The 14,859-nt window shown below is 45.7% G+C and overlaps 1 protein-coding gene across 1 annotated transcript in view; it reads right to left on the bottom strand.

Annotated features, from left to right (window-relative positions):
* LOC144153408 (sodium-coupled monocarboxylate transporter 1-like) overlaps window positions 1-14,497 on the bottom strand; it is a 66,868-nt gene extending 52,371 nt beyond the window's left edge. Inside the window, exons 1-2 of the mRNA XM_077685056.1 lie at window positions 14,141-14,497; window positions 2,809-2,874 (exon numbers count right to left, since the gene is read on the bottom strand). Coding sequence (XP_077541182.1) covers window positions 2,809-2,874; window positions 14,141-14,473 — 399 coding nt within the window. The 5' untranslated portion in view covers window positions 14,474-14,497. The remainder of the gene's footprint in view (window positions 1-2,808; window positions 2,875-14,140) is intronic.
* Window positions 14,498-14,859: the final 362 nt, after the last annotated feature.

The following is a 14,859-nucleotide window of genomic DNA, read 5'->3' as shown; positions in this document are numbered from 1 at the left end:
TTCGCCAAGTTTTGCTAGGTTTTGTGATGTTCTTGCTAGGCTAGACTGAATGCTGAGGGGAAAGGCCAAGATGAGCCGGACTTTACAAGGACGTTCAAGCGTTTCCCCCACACTGACAGTGAATCCAAGGTGGAAACAAGCCCGGTAAAGCACCACCTTCGTTCTTTCTGCAGCGTTGCACCACCACTGCATGCCGCGACAATTTTTGTCGCGTTTTAGTAGCCCAAAAACAGAAGTAAAATGGTATAGTAACAGGTGCGCATGCGGATGTGCTCATTCTGCTCACACTCGAACAAGCTCGAAAGCCATCGTCAGTTATAATGCCCCATCTGTGGGGGTGCACCCGTTAGAGGCGGCGCAGTTTTTTCCTTGTATTTTCTTGCTTACACCGCGGAATCCAGCTCAAGCTGAAGCAGCTCCTCTGCTAAAAGTTATGGCAATTCATATTGCTTTAAAACTCGTGAGGTACAGAACATTCCTCCGCTTGTAGAAAATGTAAACCGGTATAAATTACTTCTGGAGTTGGAGGTCTTTTACGCCCTTTTTCTTAGTTGGCGATCTTTCACACCCTTTCTCTTAGTTTCCTACACCCTAATTTGCAGCCATACACCCATGTAGGAAAAAAGGTGTTCAACTATTGAACACCCTTTTTGGTTGATGTAGAAATGGTGTGGAAATCATTCTTAATATTTATTAAAATCCTATACCTTAACATAATAACTACATCATGATAAAACAATTTTGCAAATCCGCATGCTGGCCTACATACGCCCACATTAAAATGCATGTCAAAAATTAGCGCTAAACTATCTGATTTTTGCGGGATGCCCACCTACTCTATCGGAAGACTTACCTCTGCCGGTTATAAAAGCAAGAAGACCAAATCTATTCCTCACTTAGTATGCACTAGCTCGCCACAGGCGTAAAGGTGTGCGCCATGAGACAAGGTTTTACACCCTTGCCGGCCATAAAGGTGCAATAAAGTCTAGTGTGCAGCCTACACCCGCTCATCGGCGGCGACCTGTCTTATCCGAATCTACTGCCTAAATACCGTGTCCCTTATTTTTCGACCGATGTTCACTGGTATCAGAATGTACTGGATGGGAGACACAGAACTACTTCAGTATGGACACCCTTCATTTCGCTCAAGATTACTGTTCGGTAATTGTGCAAAGCTTTAAAGAGAGGGAAGAACAGTAGTCAGCGGGGGCAGTGAAGTAACAGTGTCAATTTTTGAACCAACCTAAAGTGGGCAAAAGCGACAACGACAACAGTTATGGTCAAATTTTGAAAAGCATTTTTTCATATGTAATGAGTCAGGCGGCAGTTTCTTGTCGTATACTCTGCGATCTTTACTTGTGGGCACGTAAATAAATACCAGTGGGCTGATATTCCCTGGCTGCTGTCGGCTTTCTTTCTCACGTAGGACAAAGGTATTCTTTTGTGCAGATTTCTACGTTCTGGTCTCACATGTTTTCGCAGTAGAGTGGAGCTACTGTAGAATTTTACAAATACTGCTTTTCTGCCTAATACTGGCCTAACTGCATAGGCAGAGTCATTTTATTAAATTCGCTGAGACCCGTTTCTACCGCTGCCGTGGGTAGTTGCTTTCGCGCATTCTGCTGTATTAACATATTATGTTCACGTGTGTGTAGAAGGTTTCCTCGGCGTTCATGTTTTCCTTTGGCAGAAACAATAAATGTTGGCAAGGGAACTTTTACTCAGCAGTTACCGGTGTCAACTATTGTTGAAAAAAATCTTCCGAAAAGATGTACAATGCGGGTGTTTTTATTGGGACTTCCCTCGCTCTCAATCCAGCGGGGGCATGTGTGTGACTTCTTCCTTGTATCTTTTGCTTTTATTGTGCGTCACCCAACTTTGCTTACTTCGTGGCACCGCTGGGTTCAAGTCATGCTCGCTGATGTTCTCCAATAGGACTCGAGCTCTCATGTTTCGCGACAGTGGTCTCTGGGTCATATTCCTTTGCTTCCGTTTCAGTGTTCTTTATCTGAGCGATGAGGAACGCGAACTAGTCACACACATTCGGTGGGGTTTCAGGGGAGCGGGGCTGAGTTCTGCATAGATGGTGCAATAGTCTTTTCTCAAAATGTCCGGAGCCGGACTTTGAACATTTCCGGGAAACATGGTGGGCCACCTCAGGTGCGGGTTGCTGACGGCTGACGTATGGTGTAATCCGCTTTAATCGGTCATTTTGGCATTATTTGAGGGTGCAGAATTTCTGACTCGCTTTATCACGAGCAGTAAACTGACTTCCCTTATTTACCAAAATCGTCAAAAAGGTCACCGACGAGGACATTTTTTATGAAAAGTACCAATTTCTTCATAATCAGCAGCATGTTTATGTCCACAGCTGGACGACTGCTTCTCCCATAGACATCTAATCTCGCAATGACCTAAAGGTCGTTACGCCCCGCATCTTCATCTTCCTTCATCTTCGCATAAAGCACATTCTCTTCCCTGCTTCGGCATCTGTCTCCACATAGCCTCTATGTTCACTCTATGACTAACCTGTTGTACTTTCTCCGCATTAGATAACCTGTCAAAGTTCCTATTTTTTTAATGTGGCCTGTGCTGTCATCCACGTGACATTGTTCGGTTGTTAAAAAGTTTTTTTTTAGTTCTGCTAAGTGTTATCACCACAATGCATTTTTCGACAGATGGATAGCATATTCTGCTTTTAGTAAATCTTCCCAGTGCATGCTTATGTCCAACACAATAAAGGACTAGGTGGTAATAAAAATTTCCTAAAAAAACGCATCAAAACGTAGTAGAATGTACTAAAGTTACCGTGACAAAGAGGTAGCAGACGCAGGCTGTTAATGAGATGGCCCAGTTGAACCGCCCTCGAACATACTAGAGAAAAGAAAACAGTAAAACGGTTGGGTGGCTACAGTGGCAGACGCCAAAATGATATACGTTTTCTACCGTAGTTTGGCCCTGTGCATTGATAAAAAAAGGAGGCGCCTGTACTGAACTCGCCTCTGGAAATTGGTAACCGCACCTTAGTGAGCATGCAAAGTTAAACTAATAATCACTCACCATAAGCATGAACAGATAGAGTAATATTTGTTGCCAGACGCGCAAGTACAGGTTACTATGTTGTTCTAGAAATTGCAAGCAAGAGGCAGACATACATATGATAGCACGCTTATCAAAGTACAGGGGCAATACATACAGGTGTTTTTCTTGTTCCTACACCTATGCGCGCAATATTATATATGGAGTAAATTATTTGAGGCGCTGCATAAGTTTGACGGAGTGTAACCAAACTAGAAGGTTGCGCTTAACAGAAGCCAGCCGTGCGATGGTAAATTATGCAATTGAAGCTAGAACGTGTACAGCCTATTATTCGTGAAATCTTTTATTCACATCACCTCCTTTTCGAACTGTTCTCCAATCTCCTTTCACAGTACAGCCTCTAAAGTAAGACGCCCTCGCCAGTCGGGCCGCCCCAACTGAACATCTCCTGAAGTAGGCCCTCAAGTCGCCTTAAAACAAAATCACCTGGAGTAAAGGTTTCCAGCCACGTCCACTGTATTCAGCTGCACCAGCAAAGAAGTGTTTTCTGCCCCGTACGGGGCACCTTGATACATCTAATGACGGTATTGGCGACACCGCGGACACCGAGCCCCCAAACATAAGTTGTTAGCCACCGTGACGGTGTGTTTAGAGATGGAGTGTTAAGAACCACGAAAGGTGGCCGTCGGAGCCAAGGTCAAGCTCTGGCGAATGGGCTCCCTGTCTGTTTACCAGGCAGGGAGCTCCGAAGGCTGACGATGACAGTACCCCCGACCCCTGCTTCTTTTACATGCCATGTGGCAAATCCTAACACCCCCCAAAACATGATCGGCTCGTGTAAAGGGGCCGCACCGAAGGTATATTGCCTGCCACTCGCTGCCCTCAGTTTTCCAGAGCCAGCTGTCCCCGTTTTTTGGCAATGAAATCCACTGAACAAGAATAGCCTCTTGCATCACAGCCCGTGTTCTCGATATCAAAATTTCTGGAGGGCATTTTTGGTGACTCATATAAGGCCAAAAAACAAAGAACCAGAGAAATCCTTGTTGAAGTACACCACCAACACCAAGCCACAATCCTCCTTGCTCAAACTCGGATATCCAATCTTGAAATCAGGGTGACACCCAACCGGAGCCTGAACAGTTGTCAAGGTGTCATCTCTGAACTAAACCTGATGAATAAGACGATGCTGACCTGCTGGAGGGCCTGAGAAATCAGGGTGTGAGAGGTGTGAGGCGCATAACTATGAAGAGGGAAGACAAAACAGGCCCTCCCAAGCACATTACCTATACTGTCGACCGGTTCACACTACCAAAGTAAATGCAAGTTTTATACATTGCAATGTCCGACCCGACATTACAATCCTGGGCCGCTGCTTTCAGTGACAGCGGTTCGGGCACGGAACCAACTCATGCAGTGGTCGACTGACCTGCGCAAAGTTCGCCCAGCATGATCACCCATCTGAAATGCGTCCATCACAAACCCTCTACTGCGCCAACTGCTAGGGACCCCACGCCACCTACTTTTGAAAATGCGAGAAGTTTAAACTGGAGAAGGATGTGATGAATGGGAAGGTCACAGAAAACATCACCCTACCAGAGGCGCTGAAGGGGTTCGCTTCTTTCCCCCTGGTGAGGTACGCTAACGCAGCACTCCGAGGGGCGGAGCTGCGTCTGGTTTAAACAGCGACATATTTCAGTGAGTCTGACCTGGTCCCGCCCCCGCCCACAGCTGGGTTGCCTCATTCAGCCCAACCCGTCACCACACTGCTTGCTGAGGCAGCAGCGGTTGTAGTGCCAACCGCCTCTGTCGGGACAGACGCCGCTTCTGCCCTTGCCTTCCCATCCCTCAGTACGTTGGAAGGTGCCGAGGGGATGGACACCGGGGGTCCCGCATCGGATCCAACCCCCGCCACACTGCCCGTGCCTCCTGTGATGCTCCTGACGCCCTCGGCGGTTGCGGCTCAAACGAAGGGCACCCGAAAAGGCGCCAAGTCCAGGGGGCCCGGTCCGTCGGGTATTCTTCTGACACCCGACGAGGGGATAGATGTCTGGCCGTTCCTGCCTGCAACGAAGCGCAAGCAGCGACCTCCGAGGTCCAAGCCAACAGAAAGGCCTAAAAAGCCCCTTCCGAGAGTACAAGCCTCAAGAGACAACACGTGAACATGAACAGACGCACTCGTCATTCCTAAATGGAAATAATGGGAACAGAAAACATTAGTTCATGGAAGTGCAGAGGACTACTTAATATCTGGTGATGTGATTGAGATGCTGCATGCTAATCATCCAAGTGTCGTGTGTCTCCAAGAAACACAATGAATTCGAAGCAAAAATCTTAAATAGGTTCATGGTATTAAGAAAGGGCCGGGTTCGCTGCACACACTCTTCGGGCGGCGTAGCCATTGTCTTGCGGAAATTATTAGCATGCCACCTTCTCCCTTAAAACACTACCCTTGAGGCTGTAGCTGACCATACGATAATATTGAATAGGTTGATAACGATATGCTCCCTCTACATCTCTCCTGACTACCAGCTCTTGAGCTCTGATTTCGATGGTTTTGTAGATCAGCTACCCGAGCCCTCCATTCTTATAGGAGAACTGAATACTCATAGCTCTCTTTGGGGCTCCTCCTGCATGGATGCCTGAGGTCGCCTTATCGAAAAATTCCCAAAATCCTTAGGATCGCGCCCATTCAACACAGAGAAGCCTGCATACCATATTCTAGGACACAACACTTACTCACACCTTGAATTGCCTATTGGCTCTACAGTAGTGTTTCCATCTCTTTAGTGGGGTGTTGGCACTAACCCATATAGCAGTGACTACTTCCATACAGCACTGACATGTTTAGGTAAAGGCCCAAGCCGTCCATCTTCCAATGACAGCTCTAATGAATCAAATGCAAATTGGAGTACATTTGCAGATGCATCTAAACTGGAGCAGACAGCCATATCACATTTACACGTAGACGACGCCGCCCAATCTGTCATGGCGCGCATCCTCGATGCTGCCAGAAAGTCGATTCCCCAGGCATCCGGTGCCCCGCGCGACCCAAGGAGGCCCTGGTGGAACGAGGACTGCAGGTGAGCACGAGAGGCCCAGAACAGGGCGTGGGGCGTCCTTCGCCGGTACCTCAAGTCCAACACCGTTGTATCTTTCAAACAGACAAAAGCGCTTGAGAAAGGCGTGTGCCGTGAGGCAAAAAGGGACAGTTTCCGCAGCCTCTTCCTATCCATTATCTCATGCACCGACACTCGCAAAGTCTGGACACGTATACAAAAACTCCAACGAGAACGAACACACAGCCTGCCACTGGTTACTGCAACAGGAAACACACTGGAAAACCAGGCTAACGCCCTCGCACAACACTTGCAACACGTTTCCAGTTCAGCACACTACACACACTTTCATGCCACACAAAAGATCTGCAGAAAAAAGCCCTTACAAGAAAGAGACAAATCAAAAACTGCTTACAACTCTGAATTCACAGTCTATGAGTGTAGGGATGCCCAGAGCACATGTAAACCTTCGGATCTAGGCGCAGATAAAATTACATACACAAGGATACAACACCTACACCCAGACACTCATGCTGAGTGTAGATGTGCTGAACAGGCTCAACACTCTTACAAGTTTCCTGTCTGAACGAACATTTCGCGTCAGAGCTGGTTCAACACTTTCAAACGTGCATGTGCAGGAGAATAGCGTGCCTCAAGGGGCGTTTTGAGGGGCACTTGTTTACAGTTAAGTAGAACTCTCTCCTAAAGTCATTGCCACCAACCACCTTCTGCCTGATGTATGTATATCACAATGAAATATCGTTTAAATCTTGTAACATGTGTACATATGAACATCAGGTCTAGCTTGGGGTCAACAAGCTTGCTCGATGTGCAGACGAAAATGGGTGAATTTAATCCTGCTAAAATTAAGTGCGTTTTATTTTCAAAGCAGTGCGTATTGCAAGCTGACCCACACATTAATTTCCATGGGGACTCAATACCCGCAAAAATTGAACAAACGTTTTAGGTATAGGCTTAGAGGAAAAACGCACATTCATTTCACGCATTATACAACTCAAGCATAAATGCCTCACAACGATGAACATTTCAACGGTACTCACAAACAAATCCTGTGGGGTGGATAAGCTACTCCTGCATGTCTTTACCAGCTTAGTGGGATCTTCTTTCGACTATGGCGGTGCTGTTTTCGATGGGTCAGCAACAAAACCAGCACCCAAAATGCTCGACCCAGTGTTGCACTTTGGGAATTCGCCTTTCTTAGGCGCATTCCGTAGTAAACCTGTCCAGAGTCTTTCCTCAGAGTGTGACAAATAGTGCTTATCGCACCAGCGAACGTGTGTTGACTTGTTATGCGCCTTCCAAATTACATCCATCAGTAACCATTCCTTTAAACCTGCTTTAATTGATACACCCACATCTGCGATCTTTTAAAATCGCCCAACAATTTCTACGCTTTTCTCACTTAGTGTCAAAAAGCACGTGTTTGTACTGGCTGTCTCCTTTTTAGAACCCTATGAAACATCTTGTGGACCGTTTTACCTCCATGCAAGTTGACCCTGTGCTATGCGACTTGCCATTATTAAAAATTAAAAAATCGAGTGCCAAGAAGTGCAATTCTGTAGCACCTCTTGTTTTTACAGGATAAGTATGACTGTGAGAATTTTACAGCGATGCGTCCAAAACATCCTTCACCGTGTCTTGCGCTAGGCACGGTCCCGATTTTACAGCAACTCGAACTATCAATATAAACGCCAGTATCATTACGGGGGAAGCATATACCATTTTTATTGTTGGTAGTCGTATAAAGGAACATAATATCCCTAAGTCTCTAATTTATACCGACTCATTGACTGTGCTACAAGCATTGGCATCCAGAATCCACAAAGTCATCGAAAAACCACGTGATCAATGTCGTCCTGAAAACCATCATCTCTGCATATGCCTCAAAATATGAACTAACTGTTTGTTGGGTCCCTGGCTAGTATGGGATAGCCGGTAGTGAGACCGTGGTTCAGATGGCCGCTGCTGCTGTATTTGCGAATGCACTGCACATACCAACAGTACCCTACACAGACCTCAAGCCAAACATCAGAAAATACATTCTCAATACAAGGAAAACCGTATGGAATACAGAGTCAGACAACAAGTTACATAATAAAACCGCACTTTGGACCATACAGTAGGGACACACGAAACAGATACACGGCATTCGACTTGGCCAAGTTACAGATAGGCCACACTTATGCGAGGCCACACCTCTCCATTGGGTTTCCATGACCCGCGTGTAGCAGGTGCGGGGAGGGCGTATCTGTAGTCCATTTATAAATCTCGCGCAAGGGGCTTGACACAACATGACACATACATTTCATAGAACTGTACCGACAACACATTCCACTACACCCATCAGTCTTTTTGTGTGACGATACCACGGTTTCTGTGAAACGCGTTTTCAAGTATTTTTCATACGTTAAGTCTGTAAACCTCATTTCCTGACATGAGTTATCAAAACTGGCGCTACACCCCAGTCATCACCATCGTCTTTAATGTATTTGACTAGTTCTTAACTTACATGTTCTAATACCTATGTTTTTGTCGTAATCACTTTTGTTTGAAGCTCTTTGCCCTAGCCGGCCTTGCGCCAAAAAAACTCAACAATCATTATCATAAACAAGTGTTTTCTGTTTTAGTGCAAAGAACTCATCTGCAGAATTCCAAGCACTTCTGTTCTTGATGTTTCCAACTTATTGCCTTTGTGGCTTACTTTCCAGCAGTGTTTTCCGTCTACCCTAGTTTGTCATCTCGTCCTTAAAAAATAACCTAATTATTAAAGTGCAGCAATCTGCTGCCGGTAATCTGCGTCACATAGTAGCAACAAATATTTGTTTTTCTTTATATTTCCGCAAAGACGCCTGTTTACATTGTTCATTGACTGCCTAGAGCGGTAGTTTCGACACTCTTATCCACAATGCTCAGAGGTACCGATGAATGGGCTATACCTCATTGCCTTAAGGTTTGTGGATTTCCCATCTGTATAAATTTTGCTACCTTGATACACATTTGTTCAATTCAATTTAAAGCCCCACTTTGCTGTTTGATTTATCTCGGAAGGACCTCAAGCCGCGCTGTGTAATGTGTGGAGCAATTGGGAGCTTCTTTATTGTTTTCATTACTTTCACAAATAGACCTTTGTGTTCTGCTCTTCCTGGCTAACCTTATTTAGTTCTATAGACTAACCAATGTTTCAACATCTATGCTTGCGGTGCATGCATATCACATTTGTATTAGAGCTTCAAAATTTATACCTGTGATGTCACTTCCTCATGGTGCCGCCTTGCACAGTAAGGGTCGAAGACCTGTAAAGCTAGGTGGGCAGCCCTTCTTTCTATACCCTACCCATTCAAACTGGGCAAAATAAATTCCTGAATTTTGAATCACTGTGTTTGGTCACTCCATTAGGAACGTACACAGAAGGCTGTCCCAACGATCCTTGTAATTCTTCGTTTCTCGCTAAAGAGTACACACAGAGAAATAGTACACTTTTAGACAAGCTGGCCGGTAAACAGTCATTCATACTTTGTAATAAATTACTAGAAAACGAGGATTTTCTAACAGCTTTTTGACGTTGCGAGCAGGTAGGAAAGGGATGAAATATACTCAGAATTAATATTCTTAACTGGGCTGCGTTTGATCAGCATTCGAAAACGCGGATGTGTGTACTGCTTTTGTCACAAAAGAGACTGGTATGTTGCCTGGCTTGCACGTTTTGCACAGGAATACTAATTAACAATAAATAACAACCAAGGAGAGTGATTACTGAAGCCCCTAAAGAGAGCAAGAATAAAAATATCTTTGCTATCAATCAAAGAAATCGCATATACACACGATGTGGGAGCAGTGGTGGCAAAGCCGCTATTAGAGTTTTATAGACTTGTTTTAGAGCACTACGATTCATTCTGCTTGCTGCGTTGCTCTCACATCTGCCGTATGTTAACAGCGAAGCGGTTCAGCAAAGCATAATTTTTCCAGTCCCCATTTCAAAATATGGAGAAATTGCCCAGCATGCGCACCTGAACGCGGGCCTGGCGACGACTGCCCGGAAGTAAACAAAACAAAAAAAAATGACCAGCGCTCGTGTATGCGTGCCTCACGCCGACCGCGCCGTGTCCTCGCGCTCGTTTGTCAAGCCAAGCATAGTCACTTAGGTAGATTGGTCAAGTTTAGCCCAAAAAATGGCAGCCTTCGCCGTAATCGTGGCAACACTTAGTCGGAACGAGAAAGACTCAAGCGTTTGCCGTAATTGCGGCCACCCTTGCTCGGAACGAGAAAGACACGTCATGGCGCACGACCCTCCAAGGTGATGTTCAATGATTATCACACCGAACAAAATAAAGGAAGTTTACATTTGTAGTGACAATGATAAAGTAAAGGTCGTTGCGGTGGTGATAAAGAAGCAAATCGGCTGCCGTAGCGAACGTAACCCTTTCTGATAAGCGTGAATGTTACGTACAGCTTCGCTAGGTTCAAGTCGTAAGCGTTAGTATGAGCTGCCTTCATTTTTGATGCAAAACGCCACAGCAATAAAAAAGTTGAGAGTAACCTGTATTTTTCGTCCTGTCATCGTTCCTCTTTGTTGCGGTCTAAATTCAACGACGTGAGAGCTACCTTTCCTTAAACATCGAAATTTACATGCTACGAATCATGTGTTATGTGTAGATGCGTTGTGGTCTAAATCCAACGACGTGAGAGCTACCTTTCCCTAAACATCAAAATTTACATGCCACTAATCATGTGTTATGTTTAGATGCATTAGAAATTACGAAATGTAAAAAAAATACTCCCTTTATATTGGATTTAAAAATATTTTACTTTCATCGAATGGTAGTCTGCAGTTGCACTGCGCTAAGAGAATGGTGAAGAAACCTGAAGTGGACAGAGCCTGCCTTTTTCCTCTCACAATCAAAATGTCTGTGCTTTCCTGCTTTCTGCGAAGTTGTACAGAGCGCAGAAATCCAACATCCAGGGGACAGATCTTATTTTTCCCCTGATTCTCCACCCAAAAAAACCCCACTCCTGTTGGTATGATCCTGCTTCCTCACGCTGGTGTACCAAAGCAGACTTGGTAGATGCGCTAGAGTTTCCGCGGCGGGACCATGTCAAGGTCGACACACCCGCCCATTGACAATCTTGCCTCGCAGCAGCTCGATTACAGGGAGTCACCGGGTTCCCCAGCTGAAATGCGCCCCTGAGCAATCATGAGACCTACAATGACGACCCTCAAGAGTGTCATTTCTCACATAATTGACACCACGAAATGCTCCCTCTCTGAATTACAAAGCTTGGTTACAAGCGCCGACCTTTGGATCGTCCGTTACAAATACCCGGCTTCCCTTCTCGCTAGATGACAGGGGAGCGCCACCTACCCCCAGGCATAAGAAAACCCTCTTGTAAAGTCGGAGATTGTAAGAAGACTCGCATCAATGCCACCTCTCACGCTGGATCAAAGGGGCGTGTAATTTTGATGAGATCCGGCAAAAGAGAGTCATAGGCACTGCCGCCGCTGGGTATGACCCCTTTCACTGCGGTATCTCCCTCCGAAGTCATGAAACTTCCCAAGTTTCCCCTGTACTCGAAGTTCCTGAACCGATTTTAGCGGTCATTGCCCAGTACTACCAAAGTACCTGCCACATTTTTCCTCCATGGTAGAAACAGATGGTGTGAAACTGTTTCCCGTGCGCTCGATCCTCCAAAAAGGGTAGCGGTACCGTTTCTATTCTGGTGGATATTCAGCGGCACACGACACCACCCCGAAAGGATCGAGAAACCTCTCATGTCTGTCGAAGTGGTAAGGCATTTCCAAGCACGCCATCCCTGTCCAGGAGAGGGAGCACTTCAGCCCTTTCGACTGGTTGATCCGCAGCGGTGCCAGACCCACCAGAAAGGGTTCCAAGGTCCACCAACATGGCCACCCTTGGCTGCTAGTGATTAAGCTCGAAGCCCAGTTTCCTAAGTCCTAGTCCAGTGAACAGTGGAGGTCGCCACACCATTTACCCTCCTCATGAACGAGTGGATATCCTGCGGTTCATGATTCTAACCTGGTATCTCCCGCTCACGAGACGGGAGTTTTACCACTCGACCATTGATGTCAGCCGAGTCCACGTGTCGGTCTACGTGATTTAAGACTGTCCACATATTGAACACAACCTAGCCCGCTGTCTCGCTCCCTGTTAATTACTGAAAATACGATTCACCACCGATTGGCGATTAAAAAAGTGCTTCACACTGTGCTGTTTATGGGGAAGAATGTAGACAGCCATAGGAGGTGTAGATGGAGTTAATACAACATTTTGCCACTGATCAAGGTCGCTAACCTCTGAAGCAACCATATACCTCTCCATAAAGATATTCCTCCCCTCATTTACCCTTCTTCCTCATTCCAATTTGGCTAAATCGACGCCCTTCTCTCTCAGTGGAGGTGTTTCTGTAACTACTACAATGAATATTGAAAGTTGCATCGCGGGAAGAAGTGAATATAGGAATTTCCGAATTTGCGCAAAGATAACAAAAAAACTGTCGATATTTTAAAGAACACTGAACCTCCCCATAAACCAAACAATAATAAAAATATGTCAATAGAAAGGGGCAAAGCTTACGCCTGCTCACACGTAACTGCACATGCGGGAATTGTTTTTAAGATGGTGGATATTATGAAAATAAAATTCCCGGGGCCACTTTTGTGCTTTCCCACCGCTAGGATTGTTTAAGCACAACACGCGTAACGCAAGTCTTTGCGACTATCAAAATATAAGGCCCCTCGCTTCCTTGCATTCAGCCGTCCGTGCGATAACCAGCGCACGAAAGACAAAAAAAAAACTCACCATTATATCAGACCAACAACCACCCACGTGTTTGCCAATCGCACCCTAATTATCAGACTTACCTAGAAAGCCCTCCTCGAATGTGGTGTTGTAACTACTGTATGAAGAAACCGGGGATATTTTGCTTTCTATACGATTCGCTTGCCCTGCCTTTGCTACAATGGTCCATTTTTAATTATTGTTCTTCCAGAGGCAGTATGTGTCCATACAACCAGCCAATAAATCCGGACACGCTCATTTAGAACACTAAAAGCAAAAAAAAATCCAAGCTTCATTTGTCCGGCAATGCGTGCATGCCAAACTCGATGAGGGCATTTTGTGGCGTGAGTGATTGATGTAGAATTGACGTTTAAAAATTCGCTTCATTTTAGTTCCTTCATACATAGCACAGCAGGGACAAGGAGGTTGATATTTATTAAAGCGAAAGTTTACTGTTCTCACTGATGGCGTGTGTAATAGGAAAACACCGAAGTGAAAGAAAAAACGCTTCAGGTGGCCGAAAATGAACCTTGGTGCCGTCGCGTTATGAAGCCGGCGTCTATCTGATAGCTCCCTTTTGACGTGGTGGCAGCGGTTTGGAGAACTTGTACAACCAAAGAATCCGTTAACAGGAAGCCTCGCCTTTAACTGTTGTCGTCATTTGACGGAGGGCTGTATAATTTTCTAAGCGGGCCTACAATTTTTCACGAAGCTTCGGCATTCAGCTTCGCAGCTTCGGAATAGCTAGCACGTCCTCGGAAGTGCACTGCATACTCATTTAAACATGCCGGGATTAACGCTGCTTTCTCAAAATTGTTTTTATTTGTTGTAAAGTGAGTTTCACAGGTTTATATACCCTGCTAATTAAACAATTCTTAGTAACATACCTTCTGCACGTAAAGCTGGATTTATAATAAGTGAAAAGGTTTATTTTATGTTTGTGTGCTTTAGGAACCATACATTGTGTTGAACCCACCCAAACAACGACATTGTTAAGGCAGGGACAGATTTCGAACTAACGCTTCGGGGAGACAAAAAATGCGTAATAGTTTTACCATGACAGGAAGGGTTTGCAAACCATCTGGACTTAACAGCACCAATTTGGAGGCGTTTGCTTGATGAGAAATTCAGCACATACGCTAAATTTACCATGACGTTTAGGTTACAATACCAATATTTTCAATACCTCTTTTAATTTACTTGTTTCAGGGAACGTATATGCTTTCTTACCTCAAACACTGACGTGATGCGTAAATGATAAAACACCGGAAGAAACAGGTGAGCCGCAATAGGAGCCATGAACAGCGTGGTCAGACCATTCCACATGAGATGGAAGCCGAATGCGTAGGAGTGGCCCGCCAATCCCACCATGCCCATCGAAGAGAACAGGCTTGCCACAACAGAGGCGGCCAGCGGGATCACACGCAGGGCTCTGTTCCCCAGAAACACATCAGCCGTGGTGTGTGCCGAACGGGCCTTGCGTCGGAGGGAGAAGTAGAGCCCGAGTGTAATGTTGAGGGCGACCAAAGTTCCAAACACTGCATATTCTGTTTGCAGCGTCATTCCAGGTCTCGAAGTTCGCCACTCTTTCGGATTTTCTGCAACAGGAAAACCGGTTTTGTAAGATAGCCTGTTTTTTTTTTCTTTTTATTGAGTAATTCTGGGACTCTACTACCGTCCTTATTTTTGCAGCTCGAGTCCACACCCACTGTTTTCTAGCACTCGGCTGATAACCAACTGGTGGGCAGATAACCCTCTGCAATGTGCGTTGTTATGACTCACTGGCGCCATGTTTGCGCGGGTCAGTCACCCGCCGGTCGACCTCCCCACCGCTTGTCGACGGAAACGAAAGGAGGCCGACAACGCGGCGGCGGCCACTGATTGACAGCGGCTTTTGAGCGGTGTTGAGTGTTGTTGCCCAAAAGGGATTAAGGAGCCGCCGCTCGTCC

The sequence above is a fragment of the Haemaphysalis longicornis genome, unplaced genomic scaffold (genome assembly GCF_048455015.1).
Source record: "Haemaphysalis longicornis isolate Haplotype H1 unplaced genomic scaffold, Haemaphysalis longicornis Haplotype H1 scaffold_9, whole genome shotgun sequence".
In the NCBI taxonomy this organism is placed as follows: Eukaryota; Metazoa; Arthropoda; class Arachnida; order Ixodida; family Ixodidae; genus Haemaphysalis; species Haemaphysalis longicornis.
This window is presented reverse-complemented; position numbering and strand designations above follow the sequence as displayed.